Source organism: Gopherus flavomarginatus, chromosome 2, assembly GCF_025201925.1.
Source record: "Gopherus flavomarginatus isolate rGopFla2 chromosome 2, rGopFla2.mat.asm, whole genome shotgun sequence".
NCBI lineage: Eukaryota > Metazoa > Chordata > Testudines > Testudinidae > Gopherus > Gopherus flavomarginatus.
Genome location: NC_066618.1, coordinates 284,085,445 through 284,107,567, shown reverse-complemented (window position 1 = coordinate 284,107,567; position 22,123 = coordinate 284,085,445). Strand labels below are relative to the sequence as shown.

The 22,123-nt window shown below is 41.1% G+C and overlaps 1 protein-coding gene across 1 annotated transcript in view; it reads left to right on the top strand.

Annotated features, from left to right (window-relative positions):
• Positions 1-22,123, top strand: part of ADCY8 (adenylate cyclase 8) — a 182,148-nt gene that overhangs the window by 118,782 nt on the left and 41,243 nt on the right. Inside the window, exons 8-9 of the mRNA XM_050940609.1 lie at positions 7,475-7,672; positions 15,572-15,672. Coding sequence (XP_050796566.1) covers positions 7,475-7,672; positions 15,572-15,672 — 299 coding nt within the window. The remainder of the gene's footprint in view (positions 1-7,474; positions 7,673-15,571; positions 15,673-22,123) is intronic.

Genomic DNA, 22,123 nt, shown 5'->3' with positions numbered 1-22,123 from the left:
TTCCTTGTTCTTTCCATTTCCAATTTCTATAGGCCAAAAAAAAAAAATTGCTGATTAAGCTATTCTCCCATTGTCCATATTCTCAGCTGTACCTTACCATGGTGCTCACATGGAGAAAAAGAACTATTGTTTTATACCATTGTTGACCTCCTTCCATCTAAAAAGCCAGTAAAAAGTCTATGAAAATTACTGAAATGTGTATAAATGCGCGTATCTTCAAAGGGATTGCACCTTATGGCAACAAAACAAATCTAAATCAATAGAAGATGGCTTCTCCCTATTTTGGTTGACTATTATTTATCCTAGTATTAAAAGCATAAATCATTTTTACTATATAACAATTAATTACCTGGGTAGAAGCTCTAATTAGCCAATCATTGCATGCATGACTCAATTATGTAATTTTCAATTGTAAAATCAATATACTGTGCATTATTGTTTATTAATAGTGGGCTGAAGCTAATATAATCTTAGATATCAAATGGCATCTTTGAATTATGCTAGTAATTTTTATCTTTCTTCAAAGGCTGGTCAGCCTTGGACAGATTAATCATTTAATAGTGTTAATTATCAGCAGAAAAATCATTTGTAGCAGAGGAGGTTGGAAATGCAAGAAACAGCTGTTCAAAAGCAAAGCACTGGATCTGCTTTAGTATTTGCCAGTTCCTTTCAAACGTCCTCACTAAAAAATTATCAGTTACAACAAGATTTGGGTAACTCAACTCATCTGGTACCTGTGGCTTAATTCTAGGTTTTGCCAAGTCTGTGAGAATCTGACAGATTAGAGTCTCTTCTGATTTCTCTTCTCCGAGCGCCAATTCATCACATTTCACATATTTTTCCCTAATTTATTTTAGACTTATGGCCTATGAGAGTGGAGTGGAGTGGAGGTATGAGATTTGATTTAGAGGCCAAGTAAGCAGTCTATACATCACACACATGTAGAAAAGCTAAATTTACCAGGCTTGTGACTTAGGTTTGGTTGTGAATTATGCTGAGGTTGTGTGTGGCCATAATGAAATTCAATCCATGTCCAATATCCTACAGTATAGCTAGTGGAATGGAGCTATTAGCATGGCTGGGCCCTTCTGTAAAGCACAGACAGTCTCCAACCCCTGTGTACATGGATAGCTGGTGGAATTGGATTCTCTGTCTGTGCTTTACAGAAGTTGTAACGAAGGGCAGAATATGGCCCCTGATGTTACTCTGAAGAAATTTGACAGAAATGGGATGCAGTTACAAAAATGCTAGTCTGACAGATTTATGGTGTATTCTAGTGATTGTTTTGGTGGCTGTTACCAATGCAGGTGTCTAATAAACAATGTATAAAGAGTCGCACTGATTTTAGAGAAGTATGAACAACTGTTGTAAAGACCAGGAGTCAAACACAAAAGGGCAGGGGTCATAAAGTGCAGGAGACCTAGATTCAATTCCTAGTGCCAACCTCTTATTTTGATGCCAAGAGCCCCTATGAACTAGTCTTACAGGATTGAATAGACAATGGAAACCTGTCTTTTGTTATTTTAAACCATCCTGTAGTGTTTAACAGAGAATCATATCCCTGCCATAGAACTCTACTGTAAAAAAGAAACTTACAGAAAGGATATTGCTCTCTATTCAATTTTATTATTTTTAGAATAATTTCTATAAAATTCTCTTTCATGCTTATGCACTTCTGTAGGACTTTGCATAGAGCATCTTTAGCTGCTTCAATATCTTTGTAAATCTGGCCCTTGGACTAGGAATATATGATGACATGGGCAAAATGGACCAGAAGGAAAAATCATTACTTCCTATTTTTTCAAAAATATGTGTATTTTTATTTTGAAAACTGACTTTTTAAAATTTGATCTCTCTGATTCCTGTACTTTAATATATTTCTCTACCCTCTGCTTTCAATTTATCTTATTTTATGTCTGGTTTGCCCTCTCCCGCTTTTTGGTCTTTTCACTTTAAAGTCCGGATTCTGCCCTCTAGCATCAATGTGAGCTCATCTAATGGTGGAACTTGAGCCTGAGAGCTTGTGCCTGTGTCATACACTAATGAGACTCAAGCAATTAACTCATGTTCTGAAAGGAAACGTTCAGCTCAGTGAATGGGAATTTGAATGCACCATCTTTGTAGCTAATGATAATATGAGTAGCCTGCCTACATTTGCATTGCATCATACTGAAAACATAACCTTTGAGGTCGGCCAGTGTATCATTTCTTCTGGCTAATAAATAGTAAGGCAAAACAAAACTCTGTTGGCACCACATGGGGGTTTGCAGTTATCTAAGGTTCCACTTAGCACGTTTTATATTCCGAATAACTAAGCTGACTCTGGATCTTTTTTGTTGACACAACAAAACCAATCCCAATTCCAAAGCTAATTGGATATAGATAATAGTGTAATTAGATTTAGTACTGCATTATGGTTCTGCTGGAATATGTTGAATCAAAAAGATTTAAACCTACCCCCTGAAAGTCACTCAGTGTCTTTTCTTGTACTCTTACAGTTACAAAAAAATAAAGAATCCTTGGTTAGTGTGAATTTTTCTACTGCTACTTCCAACATTATCTGGGCCTAAACCCACATCCTCTGTCTATGCAAAAATGCCAGGGGCATCACTGGGAGATGGCAAGTAATGGGCCTGTCTCATGCAACTCTTTTATATCAAAGTACAAGCCTCTTGATCTGAGATAACCCAAACATTTGAAGTACTGTGATTGCAAGGAGTTAACATGCTAAGGCCCAAAACCTAGTCACAATGAAGTCAATGGAATTTTTGCTTCAATGAGAAAAGGATTCGCAGCTGAAGCATTAGACAACACTGTGAAATACATTATACTGTCAGACTGGAGAAGTTTTATATGAAAAACAAATTATAATAACTTCACTTGGGTAGCAATAATAGGCATGAGAAAAATTGGAAAGCCATGTGCAGAACTGCATTATTCATGCCTTTTGGTCTGTCTCACTTGTTCTCTGCTTACTAATACCCCCCCACATACCCCCTCTCTTGGGACATATTTATAATTCCAGATCTCTTGACAACATCAAACAGCCCCTGTTTTAAATCAATCAACCTACTGGAGAAATATTTCCTCCTTTCCCTTAGTATTACACTGGTCTGAGGTACAGGATGGGTACCAGGGAGAGATCCTCAGCTGATGTAAATCGTTATGATAATGTACTCAAACTGATTTGCCCCATGGGATGAAATCCTGGTTCCATTGAAATCAATGGCAAAACTCCCATGACTTTAACAGGGCTAGGATTTTACTCCAGACTAATGCAGTATAAGTTTAGATGTACTGTGATCCTGCAAGGCTACAAATGGGAGCTTTGTGCCATTAGAAAGGGGATATTGCCCTGTTTTCCCATGGGATATACAGCACTTGCATCTCACCCTGGAAGGGCTAGTGATATCTGCATGGATGATCTCATTTAACTCATTCTTAGAGTTTTCTAAAAACTTATTCATTATTACTTTCCTCTTCAGTACAGCTTAGGGTGACCAGATGTCCTGATTTTATAGGAACAGTCCCAATTTTTGGGTCTTTTTCTTATATAGGCACCTCTTATTCCCCACCCTCATCCTGATTTTTCACACTTGCTGTCTGGTCACCCTAGTACAGCTGGACTCATGATATTAAAGGAGCATGGTTTTACAGGAAGAGGGAAGTGAAATATCGTTCCCATGCAGTATTTCAAATCTCTCTGAAACATTTCTAAAGTTGTTGCATTTTTTGTAACACATCTTCATCTGTGTTCGAGCGGAGCCTCATACACTGGTTCCCTGATTCTAAATGGAGTCTTTGGGTGCTATTGTAGTGTAAATGCTGATCATCATCATCATCATCATGATATATAGAACACATCATCGCATGATATAAAGGTTTCAGTGCTGTTCATTTGGGAGGTTGGCCTAACTCCTGAGTACAATGGCTATCTCCAAACTTGGGTCAATAAAACCTTTGGAGCACATCATTGCATGCATGCATATTTGTGCATCTAGCAGACAGACATAGAACCATTGCCTTAATAAAAAAGACATTTGCCAACTGTTAACCAAACTCATATCATGGACACTAGTTTTTCCTTAGACTTAGAACAATAAATAAGTGTGATAACTCTACAGGATGGCATCTGTTGGCAAACATGGAACTGTTTTGTGTTGACCACTATACATACAATGCTTTCTCTGCCAGTAGGGATGTGACTGAAAGCACTATGTCTTGTCTTTCACTGTCACTCACTAATATTGCAAAACAAATCATTAAGCCCTGATTCTGCCACCCTCACTAATATTCAATAGTACTTTACTCTGCAAATAGCCCTGTTGGTTTCAGTGGGATTACTTGGGGAATAAGAACTACTCTGGATGAATAAGGGTGGCGGCATCTGGCCCTCAGTAGTTATATGGGTCACCAGTATTTCTTCCATATAGCTGCTGACCAGACAGCATCATAGGCTTGGTGGGGAAGCAAGTATTCCACATTGGTTCCCCTCACAAATACAAAACAAAGCATGGTATGTGCTGGCAGAAGTGGATGCGAGCTCATACCTTGGTCAGTGACATACAGATAGCCTTTTATTACTTTATTCTTATTGCCCATTAGGGAAAAGCTGTTTGCTTCAGTGTCTTTGTGTATATGTGAGAGATGGACAGATTACATCGTGTTCAGCTTGGACTTTCCCTTCTTTTTCCCAGAGAAATACGGATTGTTTCAATCCAATTCCCTGCTTGTCCCACTGCAAATTGGATTGTGGCCTCTGTCGTGATTAGGTTGCATATTTAGGCACCAGTAGTTCTAAACCAATTAGTTAATATATGCAGCAACAAAGCAGCATGATTTTTCACTTCAAATTGAGCAAAATTACTTAGTCACCTACTGAAGTGAGGTTAGGTGAGGTGAGATGATTTTCCCCAAGTAATCAAGAGTTACGCAGCTAAAACATCAGGCACTTGTCTCCCTCTTCTTCCAGCAGAGCTATAATGATAGGATGTAGTTCTGAAGAGACGAAAATGCTTCAGCCTCTGAAGTGATCCTGTTCTTATATAGAACCATGCACTGCTTCAAGCCTTCATCCCTATATCAGAATATCCATAATAGCTTTACTACAGATCCCAAGTTTAAATTAACTCTTTCAAGTCTGGAGAACGACTAATGTACCTCTAAGCAAAGGATGTTATTAGGTGTGATCCAGAACACATTGCAATCATATTTTTTTATGTTCCTAAAATCTCAAATCTCATGATTCACGGCTTCTCCCAATCACCTGTAGGGGTCAGGAAGGACTCCATTTTTTTCTCCTTCCTCTGAAGTACCAGAGATGGCCATGCCTGAAGATAGAACACTGGGCGGAGGGGGCCAGTGATTTGAGGTGGCACTCGGAATTCTCTCTCTCAGGTGCTTGGCTGGCTGGTTCTTGCTCATATGCTCTGGGTCTAACTGAGCGCCATATGTGGGGATGGGAAGTTATTCCCCCAGACCAAACTGGCAGGGACGCTGGTTGTGTTTTTTTCCCTTCCTCTGCAGCATGGGGCATGAGTCACTTGCCAAAATCATCTGGGTATGTATCGCTGAAAAACTCCTTGTCACTGCTGTGGCCTCACACATTTGTGCACCTCAGTCCTTCCTGTTCTCTGCCTGTGGCGTGCAATACTTTAAGCTCCAGAGGGCTATAGTATTTTGATCTAATTCTGGTTGATAGTGTTGGTGTTGGGGTGGCTAACTGGAGTTTATTGACCTGTGATTTACAAGAGGTCAGATTAGACGTTCTGGTGGTACCTTCTGGCATGAAACTGTGACTCTAAAAAGACTCCTAATGACTTCACTGGAATCTGTCCTTAATGCATACATCTTAACTCCTGCATACCAAGGATAGGATGAGGACTTAGATATGTCTGAAAGTTTTTATGGTAATGTTTAATTGATTTCCCTTTCAAAAATTTGGTGGCACTACCTTTTTTGTGGCTAAGTAAAAGGGCTTGTCAAAACACTTAAAGGATGAAATCCAGCCCTATTGAAGTCAACAGCAAAATCCCCATTGACTTCAATATGGGAAGGGATTTCAGCCATAGTGTGTTAAGCTCTTTTAGCTTTCTGTGTTCTAAAGTTTCTCTTCTAATTGTGCAGTGTAAGAGAGCAATTTACTATTCAGGATTATTTGATCCTTGGCCTCTCTACCGTGACTTCAAAAATGGTTGCCCCTTACAGCTATATTTTGTAATGGTGAATACTTATCCACTGGTAGTTAGGCTAAAACTACTCTCCTGTTCTTATGTGCCATTCAGTATTCATCAGAAGGTAGCAGCTAAGAATAGTTTCTGTCCATGCACTGAATTTGAACCAGGGAAAGACTCCATATTCCTTTAGCTACATGGAGTCTCCTAATCAATAAGAATTGCCTTATAGATTCAAACCGCTGGTCCAGCTAGACCAGTATCCTGTCTGCTGCAGTGGGCAATACCAGATACATAAGAGGAGCCCTGCAACAGGCAGCTGTGAATTAACCTATCCACATGGAAAATTTCTTCCTAACCCCTAATAATTAGAGGTTGTCTTGTACCCTAAAGTTTGAGAGTTTATATCCCTTCTACTCATTAGCATTTCTTTAAACATTGGGAACATAGCAGACAATAATGTTTACGTTTTCCCGTTCAATCTGCTGTCCTGTGGTTCACATAATGAATTGCTACAGTGGGTTGAGTTACTCACTTCATGGAATTAAATTCTACATCTGTTCTCAAAGTTAAACCCTAGTCTTACTATCTCCACCATCTGTCCTTTTCGAAACTTCACAGAAATCACTTGTGTCATCAGTGATGGAAAAGTACAATTAAAATGATCTACAAAAAAATCTACCACAGTTACTACCATGAAAAGTGCTGTATATGAATTATGTTAACCAATATGGCATAACTGTGGTCTACATATGCTGGTTGGGACATGCCAATGTAGAGAGAGAGCTCACTGTCTGCTTGAAAGCATAAAAACAGGCACATGGTGAGACAGGGAAGTTTCTCCTTCTTTCTCCTTCCCTCCAAACTTCCTGTTCCCTGACTATACACATCCAGTAACTTCACTGCCTTTTCTCCTTTACATATTTTCTGTGAATTCTGTTCTAATTGGCTAAGACAGACCACTGAATTCAGTCCCCTGTTTTGAGACTTTGGTGTGGGTTCCTTCCACCATCCTCTAAGAATTTCACCAATTCAGCAACAAAATCTGGAAACATTGTAACAATGATATAGTTCAGTGGAACCACAAACATAAAAGCCCCTACAAAACATGACACGAAAGCAGCCACCTGCTATACTGTATGTGTTTAGTGGAACAGACTTTTTTTTAAACTTCTGTAGGTTTCATTGAATGAATTGCATGGAATGCTGTTACGGTTTACAATGCAACATGATCTAAAACATTGCATTTTTAACCCAAGGGGACCAGCAGGTTTATTCTGTTTGCATGTGCTTTCCCCTAGACTCTGGCTGCCCTAACAAGAAATTCAATAAATCTGCTTCCAAACCATCTTGCACAAGCTTTGCATGTCCAGTCTGGGCCCGAGGAAATTAACAAGCGAATAGAGCACACCATCGACTTACGGAGTGGCGATAAATTGAGAAGAGAGCATATCAAGCCTTTCTCACTGATGTTTAAAGACTCCAGCCTGGAGCATAAGGTAGCTGGGTCTTGATAGCTGCTTTTTTCCAATTCAAATTGTCTTAAATGTCCACTGAATTAGAGACAACAGCTCTAGGTTCTAGCTTTGTTTTGTTTTGTTTTCAGAAGACATGATTGAACCAACGGTCATTATACTCCTTGATGAGTCAGTTCCAAAGCTGGCAAGTCCCTACTAGTGAGCAAGGGCTGCTTTTGAAGAAAAGTGAAAACTGTTTGCAGGCCTTTTAATTTGATGATGAGTCTTACATTTAAAAATCAGGCTACTTTGGCACAAACTGGGAGCAAGCACATCAATAAAATGATGCTTCTCCTTTAAAAAAAAATGAAGAGAGATAATATAGAGATCTATTCCCCCTTTTTGGTGATACAATCCCACCCTAAATCCCAGTCAATTGCTATTATTTATTCTGAGACAAAACTACTCTGTCAAATCTTTGTTTTAGGCCCCAAATTAAAGAAATGTTCTACTTTTGAAGGATAAATATTGTTTTCTCATGTCTCGTGTTGCTCATGAGCTGCAGTATGATCCCACCTAAATCTTGTCTCTTATCTGCATTCAAAAGCACATATATATTTCAGTTTGAAAGGGTGGGGAATGGAGAAGTGTGCTCGTCCAGTATTTCTTGCAAGCTAATTGTGTTGGCTCTTTTCATTGATTTCAACTGACTTCATCAACCCAGAGGATAACAAAGTGCTCAGTGTCAGCAGTGACAGTCTTACGGTCAGGTATATGCCTAACTGGAGAAGGGGGAGGGAGAGAAACAGCATGCAAATTGCGCTTTTGAAGAGTCTTGTTGTCCATCAGTGCTTTAACATCTGTTGAGCAACACTCAAGGTATGTTTGCTCAACTCATGTAGGCAGATCCTCAACTGGTGTAAATTGTCATAGCTCCATTGACTTCCATAGAATTATAACAGTTGACACCAGCTAGGGGTCTGTCCCATAGACATCTGCTAGCATTTTGAGTTTGACCCCACATTCCTGACTCAGGCAATACTCTGATTACAGACCTTGCTCTCATTAAGTAGGAACTTCTCCTCCTGAAACACTTCCTGTCATTGAATCGTACATTACTTTGCAAAAGCTCCCACTGAAGAAATAGTCAAGAAATAAGTTACTACTTAATACAAGCAAAGCCTTAATCTGGCCCAAAGTAAATGGGGATTTTCCAGAACCATGTTAGGGGCATTGTTTTGTTAAACCTGCCTGCCAACTCAGACTCCACAATTAGCAATGACAGGAAAATTCCAGATGGAAAATGTGGGGTCTAATTTAAATTCCGTTTAAGCAGGGCAAGAAAAAACCCACCCATCACATTTCATAGGTCAGATTTCAAATATTAACAAGGTGTTAAATGATATCTAAATGACAGAAAGGTGTCTGTTAAAAAGTCAGCATCTGTTAGTGGCTGCGACACCTGTTGCTCTCAGTATGATACCTCAGAGAGCACAGTGCCATGACTGTAGGTAAATTATGACTTTTTAATGATAACCGTTGTATATCAGCATTTCTAGTCGCCTGCAGAACCAGCAGGCATAGAATATGAAAAAAATGAAAAACTTCTTTTAAAAGTGAACTGGAATAGTTTCAACTTTCTGAATCAGCTTTTTTCAAGTATTGGGTAGAAGTAGATTCAAAGATATTATTTTATCTGATCTGGTTTGTTCAGAGCTAATAATTAGAGGAAAACCAAGGTCTCATAGCTATTCATCTTGTTAAGATGCAATCTAACCATGCCATCACAAGCTGGATAGTGAGTTCTTGAGGGCCTGGGACTGCGTCCATGTGTGCAAAGTGCCATGCACACCAATTGTGCTACTCAAAATAATAAATCTAGTAAGTATGCATGGGGCCAGTAGGTTAATGAAAGCCAAATCATCATGTACATTTGATTACTAATATAGTGGAACTATCTTATAGTGACATGCAGGAAATGTTTGTTCCTCCCAGTTTTCCCTGTGCAATGATTGCAGGATTAGCACCACTGGGGATGTTAGTGATGTTGTACAAGATAATATCTGGAGAGAATAGCCACCATTTCTAGAAAGGCAGCCCTTAATTATTTTCTAGATTGTCTATATACTATCATTTAACACTAATTGTTTTCCTCTTGTTTTATCAGGTTAAAATTTCAGTCCGACAAGACTATTTCAAAACATTTTCTCATTCTCCCTGGTCCTTGCCTTTCACTCCAGAATCAGACTTTCCCCCCAGGTCTTAACACTTCTCTGCTGTCTGCCACGACCTTCTACATCAGCTCCAATAGTTGCTCTGCACAGTGCTTCTGAGTAAATGAACTGGCACAGATTTATTGGCTTTCCCCTCTCACTCTGCTGTTCCCCCATGCCTGATTGATTTAGTTTGCTCCCTGTTGCCTTCAGTTCAGTGCGGTGGCTGCCACAAGACAGCAGCGGCTCCGAAATAAAATATTTCCAAAATGTCTCCAATTTCTTTTTTCTGAAACCTTGTGTCCTCACATTCAGCCTTGTGCTTTTACACAGCACTGATTTCTCCCTAATAAACTCTCTCTTTTGTTGTCCAGGCATTTCTCCCTAGAGAGTACATATATTAAATGTGTACAATAGATTCACTAGCATTAAGCCCCTGGTCAATAATAAACATCGTACTTGCTAGCCGTGTTCATTCTGGACAGAGAGTCAATGGCTTATATCTCAGATCAATTTACAAGCAAGTAAATATAAAAATTACTCTGCCTGTATAGGCAATAGGACTGTGCCACTTATGTCCCATTGAAGGCTTATTTTTGGTAGTTTGAGTGGGACTTAAATGGAGCATTGAACTTACACTGCATCTCTGCTCAGGGGCTGGGATTTCATCCATTATAAAATCACTGCAGTCAGAGGAATTCCAGCAGGGATTAATTTGGAGCTTTGATTTGTTAAAAAGGACACAAAAGGCAAAGCATCAATTTCAGGAATCCACCTGCTTTGTGTAAGTGGCACAATTTGTTGTGACACTGTAGCATAATTCCTATCTATTTATAACAGTTTAGGCCTTTATGATTACTTCCAGTGGCAGATTCCCCGTTCCTGTTATTCTCCTCTACTGTTGCATGAACATAGATTCCACAGAGGTGGCAAGCATAGTTATGTCAGAAAATAGGATATCACCATGAAAGGAAAGATAAAATGCACAGTGAATTCCACCAGGATTCATTGCTGTTAGAAGGGATTCATGAAAGATCCCAAATAGTGTGTTTTTTAAATTATTTAATTGCTAATGCATATGTCACTTATTAGCGCTTGATATCTCACTGGACTTACATTATAATTCACTCCTCGTTTCTCTAGAAGCTATTTTCACAAACAGAATAGTGGCAAATAGGAAAAAGCAAAGGCTAAAGAATACCTGAAGTTTTGGCATCAGACTGTGGAAGATGCTGACAGCCTTCTGATAGCTCATAAAGGTTCTCAGCTATTGCTTGGGATGATTCCACTCTAAATAGGTATTTATCATGTAGGGGTTTCTCTGCACTTCTTGTTTGTCAGTTGGAAACTTCCCAGTACCATGAATCCCATGCAGATATACCAGGGGAGTGTTGCAGAGAAATTTTCAGCAGGGAGAAGATTGTGCTCAAGAAAATCTCATTGCTAAAGATGTAGGTATCCCTAAGGGAATTCCGAGTTGTTCCTCTCCTCACAAGGGTTATTCCTACAGAGAACTACATTGCACTGGGAAGGGAATGTAGGAGGAAGTTGCTATGGGGAAGTTGTTCCCAGGGTGACACTTCAATCTTAAAGTGTTCCCATGGAAAACGTGTAATCTGGGCTGTTCCAGAAGGCTGTGAGCTCTTAATGGCAGGGACTGTCCTTCCATTACATGCTTGTACAGTGCCTAGCACAGTGGCGCCTGATACTCCATTGTGGCCTCTACAGGCTAATGATAACATCCTCATCACTAATACTAATTAAGGCCAGCTCATGCCCTGGTTCTCTGCAGCCATGAATGGTGAGTGCCCACTGCTGTTTGTGGCTGCAAAGTCCCTGCCCGGACCACCGCTCTAGCATGCAGAACGAAAGGGATTGGATGTTGCGAGCAAGTGTGCAGAGAGAGGTAGGGAATGAGCAAAGCTGTTCTGGGGGTGGGGGGCTGTGCTACGTACGCACAGTGCCGGATGGGAGCCTGGGAAAGAATTGTTCCTCTCTGAGTCACAGTGACTTCCTGGCATTCCTCCTAGAGCAGGGATGAGCCTGGAGGCTCAGTCCAGCCCCAGTGACTTCAAAGCACTCAGAAAATGGAAATCGCTACCGAAGCGCTACGTTTTTCCATCGGTCTCAGTGCTCTCCTAGAAATGTTAACAAGTCCTTCTCGAGACACAATTATGCCACATACGCCTTTATCCTTTCAACATCAATTTAAACACAGCAGGAAATGCTGTATTTGTGCTGCAGTAAATTAATTCTCTATGATTTCCCTAACCAATCATTTTCATTTCATAATAAATTGTAAAAAGTTGAAATTACCTTTACTTGGTAATTTTGTGCAGTGCATAGGCCCAGTCCTAGACAGTTGAGGCAGGCAAAGCCCTTTCTTTCTCCAGTGATAATTTTACCTGAATCAGGAGTGTGGAACTCAGTATTTCACATGTTACTAGAAAGAAAATGGGGCTTTGTATCTGAGAGGAGACGAGTTTTGTGTTTACAAAGAGCAGCTGAATTTAATATGCCAGTTTTCTTCAGTACTATCGTTATGTCATTGCTGCTGATAGCTCAGTGACTCAGGTAGTATGTGGAGACAACTCTAACTAAGCTCCCACCCATGGCTTCAAAAATTGACACCCATATCAAAAAGCGAGTAGGAGGCGTTCCCTGGTGAGTGTGGTGAGGCACTAGCAAGCAATTTCTGCAAAGTTTAAGCCTTCTTTAAAAAAAAAAGAAAAAAAACATGAATGGATGAAGTGTTGTCTTCTTGCAAACGCAGGTAAACACATCTAGTGCTTCTGCACGCAGCAGCAGAGTTAAACTAGTAACCCTGTGCACAGTAGTGAAGCCATCAAGAATCATGTCAATTTCACACTGCTGCAGCAATGAGTAGACAAGGGTGTTATTCATGGGAGAGGAGGATCCAAAAGTCAGTAGCAGGCAGAGAGGTAAATGGACATCCTCCTTCCTTATAGCAAACGGAACACTTTGGAAGAGGGAGAAGCTAAGCACCTTCTCCCTTCCAAAAGCTAGATGAGATGGAGCTTTAGATTTCAGCAGATGCTCATACAGGAGATGAAGCCCCCAAGCCGGATGCAAGGACTGGACACAGTTTAAAGCCCAACACCCACCTCCTTCAAAAGCAGCCTCGGAGACAAAGGGTTGAGCTTTGCAACAGGCTGTTACCCAGGGACATTAGTGGTGCAGCTCAGTCTCTCGTGCCACTTTCTCTTCTCATGCCCACATTTTAGTTCTGCTTATCTGGACCTTTCGGCATCTTGTGTGGGGGTTGGTTCTCACAAAGTCTGTAAGAGAGTTCGTTATATATTTTATATTACCTTTGATTTCATTTACAGTGCTGAATATATAACTCAGCTTCATCATCATCTAGAGAGATTAGATAAAAGAGAGAGGCATGGTTCCATTATAATAAAAGTTGAGAGAGAAAGTTTTACAGAATAGGCATCTATTTATTTTTATTCTTTAAAGGAATTTTTGTAGCACAGATAGAGCATAAATAGAACTGTGCCAGATTTTTTGAAATATAGGTACATGGGCCAGCTCCTCATCTGCTGTAAATCGACATCGCTCCACTGAAATCAATGGTGATATGCTGATTTACACCACCTCAGGACCTGGTCCATGTGCTTCCTGGTTTAACTGATTAAACTCGTTTCTGAAGTAACTTGCCCGTAAAGGGCGATGTGGTAATCTGTGATGTCTGCTAGGATTTCCAAAATCTCTGGTTTGCAGGACTGGAAGCAAAATGCTTTACAATATGTAGTTTGAATTTCAAAAAAAAAAAAAAAAAACCAAAACAGATTAAAGCATTTGGTGGCATCTTTGCAACTCGAAGCGTCTTCAGTATAAAAGTGAAGCTGTTGGCAAAATAATAGCCCCACTTTCTGCAGAGGCAGAGTGAATGCTCATGTTCAGAAGTTGCTATATGACCAATGTGTTATTTGGAATATTGACTATCACTATTTGAAAGGAGCACAGGATAAATGTAATACAGAGTTCAGGCCATATTCTGTTAGGCTCCTGGAAAAAGGTGTAATGCTACCCCAAGTGACACATACATTACAAAAGTAGCATTAATGGTTGTCCATATTATCATCCGGCGCCATTCACAAATCTCATGCACAATTTATTCTTCTAAGAGTAGGATATGTATGGGTTTGGGGAAGTAGGGGAGCCATGTGAAGGGGAAATTACAGATTTAAAGAATAGAGCCCTACCAAATTCACGGCCATGAAAAACACATCACAGACCATGAAATCTGTTCTTCCCCCCCCCCATGAAATCTGGTCTTTTGTGTGCTTTTACCCTACACTATACAGATTTCACGGGGGAGACCAGTGTTTCTCATATTGAGGGTCCTGACCCAAAAGGGAGCTGCAGGGGGGGTTGCAAGGTTATTTTGGGAGGGGGCAGTATTGCCACTTTACTTCTGCGCTGCCTTCAGAGCTGGGCAACTGGAGAGCACTGGCTATTGGCCAGGCACCCAGCTCTGAAGGTAGCGCTCCACCAGCAGCACAGAACTAAGGGTGGCAGTACCATACCATGCTACACTTACTTCTGTGCTGCTGCCTTCAGAGCTGGGTGGCTGGAGAGCGGCGGCTGCTGGCTGAAGCCCCAGCTCTGCAGGCAGCAGCGCAGAAGTAAGGGTGGCAATACCATACCAGGCCATCCTTCCTTCTGCTCTGCTGCTGGCGGTGGCTCTGCCTTCAGAGCTGGGATCCCAGCCAGCAGCCACCGCTTTCCAGCTGCCCAGCTCTGAAGGCAGCACCACCACTAGCAGCAGTGCAGAAGTAAGGGTAGCAGTTCCACAGTCACCCCTATAATAAATTTGTCACACACACACACACACCACTTCTTTTTGGGTCAGGATCCCTATAATTACAACACTGTGAAATCTGAGATTTAAATAGCTGAAATCATGACATTTACAATTTTTAAAATCCCATGACCGTGAAATTGACCAAAATGGACATGAATCTGGTAGGGTCCTAGATATAAACATATAGACTGACATTTACATTACACTCTGTGATTCATTCCCATCCCAAAGAGGGTCTCTTGCCATATTTTGGAGAAGTCAGAATAAGCAGGGACAGTGGAACTCAGGAGCGGAGGGGAGGGGCTCACTTCCGCTGAAAGTTGAGTATTTTAAAAGGACAACATAATGACCTTGATCCTGCAAACACTTACGCACATGTGTAACTTTATCTGTGTATGCAGCCCCTGTTGACTTTGGTGCACGTCTTCCATTTCTTTTTAATAAGAATCCCCAATTAAAACTTTGTGTCTAAATACTGCCAAATTGTGGGGTATTAGTGATCTAGATCTGAATTTGCTGCTTGGACTTCCCTGTCTGTACTATGTTTTTTCTAGCAACACCTGGGTATTTTGCATCATATTCATCCCCATGGTACCTGTGGCCTCACCCCCTCTTTTGCTTTTTAATGCATGGAATTTAGACAAAAAGGCAACCATGTAAACCACTTTTTATTATAAAGCAAAAGGGTTGGGGTTTGCTCCCATCGTGAGAGTGGTTTATTGGCTCATTCATGACACGATGATTTTCTTTCTTTTTTAAAAACACCATCACAATATGCTGATTAATGTACCATATCCTCTTTCTAATTTCCCAGAAACTTCAAAGAATGTCACTCCTTACAAAAATGATGCATGAGCCGAACGTTAATTCATTCTTCTTTATTTTTCATTCCAGTATTCTCAAATGAGGGATGAAGTGTTCAAATCAAACTTGGTGTGTGCATTCATTGTCCTTGTATTTGTCACCACAATCCAAAGTTTGCTTCCTTCTACAAGGTAAATACGGAGACCTCATTACGATTCTAAAAGGCATTACGGGAAAGCACAGGAATAGGGCCAGTGTTTTCTGACAATGAAAACAGAATAAGTTTGGATTTTCAAAGCTGTATATTTTCAGAAATTTTGGAAATGCAAGATATTTATACAAAATACATGTATTGACGAACATGAGCAATATATAATCCTTTACAGCACAAAAATGTGGGGCACTGAGGACTAGCGCCAGCTGTGCAGGGGAGGTGAGCTGGGTAGAAGCAAGGTGGATGCTCTCGAGAGCAGGTACGAGTGCCATCCACTCTGCAAAACGGCAAGGGAGCCCGACATCCCTCTGCCAAGTCCGCTGCCCGCCCAGGGGAAACTCTGCCACAGGGGTGGAGGTGTGACCTTATGTACCCCGCCCACCTTCTGAACAGCGATTCTGGAAATTCAGAGTAATTCTGGAAATGAAGTGTCATTTCAGAACAAAACATAATAATAGCAGCAATTTCACGGAAAACACTGGCCTTACCTAGGATGATACTATTTCTAGAATTTCCTTCATTTATGTAACATAAATCAAGCAATTTGAGTCTAAAGTTCCTAAGAAAAGTTTGGAAATATTAATGCATGTTTTTTTTTCTTGTAACATAATTTTGTATCGCACTGTCTTCAAGACCTAGCACCACTCCTACCTTCTCACCATGACAGAGAGAAAATTGAAATCCACAAGGCCTGCTGTGTCTGTATCAGTTTTATGTGAAACATGCCATTGAAATGAATGGGGAGTTTGACTTTTAAAAATTAGCATATGGCCTCATGTTTCTACAGATAATCTAAAAAATGCTCATTCTGAATGGGTACAATTTCTTATTAGTAAATAATTATTAGTAGGTTAGTGATTGGTTAAAAAGTGCTTTTGTTTCTGCATTCCACCACAGCACATAAGTATGTCTTAGTAAGTTGTGTAATTATACTTTATAAATGGTGTGACGTGATGTATAATTATCCTATAAGGAACAGTCTTATACTGTCAAGAATGATGGAGTAAATGACCTAGTAGGTCTTTTCCTGCTCTGATTTTTCTGGGCTTCATGGAGCGCTGAGTGCTCTGAACTCCTGCTGAAGTCACTAGGAGTTGCAGATGATCAGTAACTTGAATGACTAGGTCATCTGTATTGCATGATGGAACTTCATGTAACATAACCAAATGTGTCAGACTCTCATTTTTGTCCAGCATCTCCTGCCATTGAATGCAGCATTTTTCTAAGTATTGTGCACCCATTTGTTTATCTACATGCCACGGCCAGGTTGAGCATCTATTGCTCTACAATACAAACACTCTAGGATTTTAACTTCCCCAAAAGTCACACAGCTCAGTCTCCAATGAGGTAAATGTTGCTGCCACTACAGAACGGGATTCACAAAGCATGTAATTCTCAGACAGCTATTAGCCACACAAGTGAACTTGACCACCCGTAGGATAACTTTGAAACTTACAAGCGCTAAGGACTTAAACTGATTTGTGCTTTTAATAAGTATTAAAAGTACCTGTAGCCTAGGACAAGTGCTTTTTAATTCATTTATCAGTGAAAAATTTTAAAAACACATGATTTTAAGCGTGCCTTTAGATTATGGTGATGGGCACATTATAAATGTGTGTATAGTAATTTGCCTAAACTCCCACAAAATTTAGAATCCTAATGGATCAAAAACACCCCTTAATTTTGATTTTACAGGACTCACAAACCCAACCACCAATGGTTTGCAAAATGTCCCCCCTTTCACCCATTTTTACCAATTTATAATCCAGTTTCTTATCTTCAGTTCTTTAGAAATAATCTACTTTGAGTATCGTAAAGCGAGGGGGATATTGGGTACATGAGATGTTCTACACACTGAGTCTCAGGGCACCCATGAATGTTACGGGGCATTTCCCAGCTCTGATATTTAGCTTGTTGGCACTTCTGGTATACTGCATTGCTGCCAATGGTATTGCAAAATCTGTCTGTGTTTTTTAAAGTCCTTCTTCTTCCAATACATTAATCTACCATGTCTAGACTGCTTGATTTTCTCCTGGTTGCTCATAGGATTGACAGAGCTTGTTTATGGAGCCTACTTTTCATTTGAGATTTTTGCTCCTTAATCACTTCTGCCACAGTAAGAAAATATGATGTGCTCTCTAGTTGCATGGATTCCTGTCTGCTAATACTCACAACCCCACCCAGTGCCATATATGACATAGTCTTCTTCCCTGCGGCTGTTTTGCTTTCCCTCTGCTTTCTGTTCTTACTCCGTACTGTGCTACAGGGCAGGTTTCTGCTCTGGGCAGTTGAAAGATCCCTCTCAAAGCTAATGAAGACGGATGTTTACTTACCACTTTTTCTTGTTTCTAAAGTCTGTATATTTTGTTTTGAAAACAAAATCTCATTCTTTACAAAGCATACAAAATAATAATACTATTTGGTAAATAATCATGTACAACCTTGCAGTAACAAGTAGGTCCGTTGGAGCAAGAGAGAGGAAAATATTTAGCTGAGGAAACAGATGCGGTCGTTGTATTTCCAGCACAGCATTTCAGCCCACGCTGAACTTTAAGCATGTGAGTAATCTCATTGGGTTCAACAAAGCACTTAATATTTTTGAGTTCAGCAGGATTTAGGCACATGTTTAAGTGGCATGTTGAATAGGGAATAGGATTGCAGGCATGCTTAAAGTTAAGTAACTGCGTAAAGGTATTGCTGAGCTGGAGCTCTGGTGAATTATTGAAAGAAGTGAAGGGAAACATTATTTAAATGATAGTGAGAAATATTTTACTCAGCATCTTTACTAACACTCTCAGATATGCTGTATGCACTCATGATAGAGAAGGAAACTCTTTGTTCCATTCTCATATCTGGTGTATACAGAAGCGTTGGCCATCACCTTCGGCATCCCCTTGTGGCAAAACTGGATGACAGAGCAAGCCTGCCTCAGTTTCCCGCCTCTGCTGGACCCCTTGCTATCTCACTCGCTTATTGGTCCTTCATCATGACCTCAGTCCTCTGGCTGAGTCATTGGTAGTCCTTTCCCCTTTCAGGGTGCTGAAGAGTCCAATATCTCAGGAGGCCAGTTCCCCTAGATGAGGGAGCATAGTCCCTAGCCTCTTTGAATGTGAGCTTTTGATTCAAGGCCTTAATGAACCCTCCTGTTGGATTAGTAGGGGAATCCAGGCCCATCCACCCTCTGGGTTCCAAGCCAGGAACTTGCTATAAGGTGATTGGTGCCAATTTCTCCCAACCCTTTACAGTTTCCCTATCCTGCTTCCTACCATGCTCTTCCTACTAATCATTCCTCTAGTTCACAACCTACGGTCCCCTTCTCCAGAGGATCTCCTGTATGGCTTCTCCCCAGTCTGTTACTGAGAGCCCCTGCTCTCAGCGATTCCACTGGGCGAAACTCCAGATCACCCTTATGGTTTCCCTCCTGAAAGCAGAAGTCACCAACCCCCGTTCTCTTTCTGGAGCTGGGGTTGTGGTTTAGGTGGCTAATAACTCCCTCTTTTGGACATCTAGAAATTCTGGTTGAATTGGGGGATTTGAGTGAATGATGGAGGGAAGGAGAAAGGAGGCTGAGAAGAAAACTCAAGACTTGCAGTTGCAAAATGGACAAGAGTACTGTGAGGGTAGACTTCTGTCAGCAACTGAGTCATGGGCCGTTTTGTCCAGTGGTTGGAGCAAGACCCTACCAGTTGGAGCCAAGTCCAGATGGGGAGAATGCAGTCAAGTGTCATAGCTGGGAGTCAGAGACAAAAGCCTAATCTGAAGGGTTAACTGGAATCAGAGTTGGAAGGTGTAGCAGAACTTTTAGCTGGGCATCAGAAACCAAATCTGAAGCCAAAAGACTAGCTGGAGTTGCAGTAAGAAGGTGGAATTGAGGATCTGAGCTGGGAGTCAGAGGTCAGGAAGAAGCTGAGGATTGGAACAGGAGCAGGGACAGGCTGGAGCAGGAGTGGACGCAAGATTAGAGATAGTGGAGGCAGGTACAGGACCAAGCACAGTTGCAGGCAAGGAATACATTGAGTAGCCACTGGACTGCTGCTGTTATTGAGCTTAAATATCAGCCTGCTGACTCCTTCAACCAGTCAGGTGGGACAGTCAATGAGACAGCTTCTATCAGGGCCAGCTGGGCTCACTGGATTGCTAGAAGACTGGCCCTATTGCAGATTAAGACCCTAACAACTTTTGGATGAAGAAAGTCAGGAATAGAGGGACCTGAGGAAAAGGTTTGCTGAGTTCGAAAATGAAGGGTGCAGCAGGCAGTAAAGGAAGGTGGGAGGACAAGAAAGAAGAGAAGAGCAGCTAGTCCTAGAAGAGAAAGAAAGAAATAATACAGATAATGCAGAGTTTGGAGCCCCAGGATGCTAGAGGATGATGCACAGAAGTTTGAAAGTGAGAACAAAAGACAAGAAGACTTGCAGCCAGAAAATAACAGAAGGGAAGGCCGGAGAATCACATCAACAACAGGAAGAGGTAGTTTCTACATGACTGGGGACTCCTTACTAAAAACAGACAGGTCTGTTACCAGAGCTGATCCGGTGAACAGACAGGGGTGCTGTTTGCCAGGAACTAAGACACAGGATGTGGACCTAAGGCCAAACAGGATTCTCATAGGAGTGCGAAAACATCGACTGACTGTCCTTTATGTGAGAGCATATGATACTGTTCGATTCTCACGGGAACACATCAAGGAAGACTATGCCAGGCTGGGGAAGACACTTAAAAAATGGAGACTCCGGTGATCTTCAGAGGGATTCTATGTGTCCCTAGAGGAGATGAGTGAAGGTGAGCCAAGATTCTGATGATCAACATATGGGTCAAGCAGTGGTGCTATAAGGAGGTTTTTGGGATGTTTGACCACTGGGAGGCATTCAGGGACAGAGGACTGGGATGGACTCCACCTGAGTAGGAAGGGTAATATACTTCTTGGATGGCAAAACTAATTAAAAGAGCTTTAAACGAGGAATTCTGGGGAGATGATTGGGAGATGCTCATGTAACCTCCATGCCTGATTCTAAAATTGAGTGGGAGGAAATCGAAGTAAAAGAGGATACAGTAAGGAAGAAAGGAACAACAGAGGGCAGGAGAATGGACAAGTGGAAAGATAGTACCAGTACCACTGACAGTAGCAGTCAGGTAGGTGATACTAGCAGTAAAATGACTGTAGCAAATCTAGTGAGGAATCTAGGCAAGGCCAAACAGAAAAAAACTAAGATGTCTGTGCACCAATTCAAGGAGCCGGAGTAACAAAATGTAGGAACTAGAACTACCGATGCAGGTAGTCGTGACTGGTGTACAGATATTGAAGGGCATATGCTGTTCAGAAAAGACAGAAATACAGGGAAAGGTGGTGGAGTAGCATTGTATATTAATGGCAAGATAGACTATAAAGAAATTAGAAGTGATGGAATGGATAAAACAGAGTGAACTGTCAGTCCAGAGGGAGATTACGAAGTGAAATACCTCAAGGATTCGTCTTGGGAACGAACTTTTTCAATATTTTCATTTATGACCATGACACAAAAAGTGGGAGCCTGTTAATAAAATTTGCAAATGCCAATACAGAGGTAGACTGGAATATCATACAAGAAGATATGGATGACCTTGAAAACTGAAGTAATAGAAATGGGATGAAAGTTAATAGTGCGAAGTGCAAGGGTCTAATAATAAGAATTCTTGTTATAAGCTTGGAATTTATCAGCTGGACTCAACAATGGGGGAGAAAGAATTGGGTATATTGGTTGATCACAGGATGACTGTGAGCCACCAGTGTGATGCAGCCATGAAAAAGGCTAACTGCAGTCTCAAAATGAATCAGGATTTTTTAGCCTGGCAGCTCAAGCCCCACAAGTCCAAATCAGTTGACCCGGGCTCTGAGACTCAGTGTCGTGGGCCTTTTTTGCTGGGTAGGCATAACCTTATTTTCGGTCTGGTATCTTGGTGCCTGATCATACTCCCATTAAAGTTAAAGGAAAGACTCCAACTGACTTCATGAGGAGTTGGAGCATGCTAGGTCCCCGGGGAATCGATAGAGTGCACCCCAGAGACACCATGTATTTCCCTACAGATGACATATTACTCATTTTCAGGCTGATATAGGATTGGAATGGTGGAGCTTCAAAGGGGATATCAGTCAGTTTCCCTTGAACAGAAAGGAACACACTGCAGCGTAGTGCATGTGTGTGGGGGTGTAGCCTGGAGTTAATGTAGTGTCCTCTGGAGGTGGGTCCTGGATAACCTGAGAACAATATTTTATTGCCAGGATTTTTCCCCCAGGCTCTGAGACTCTGTCACAGGCCGTTTTTTGCACAAAGCTGAACCATTCAAATATTTACCTAAACCACTATCTAAATGCATGTTACTTGCTTGGATGACCCGTATGTTCTGTTATGTAAACTCCTAGTCAGACACTCTTATCTAGTTTAAAAAGGTCT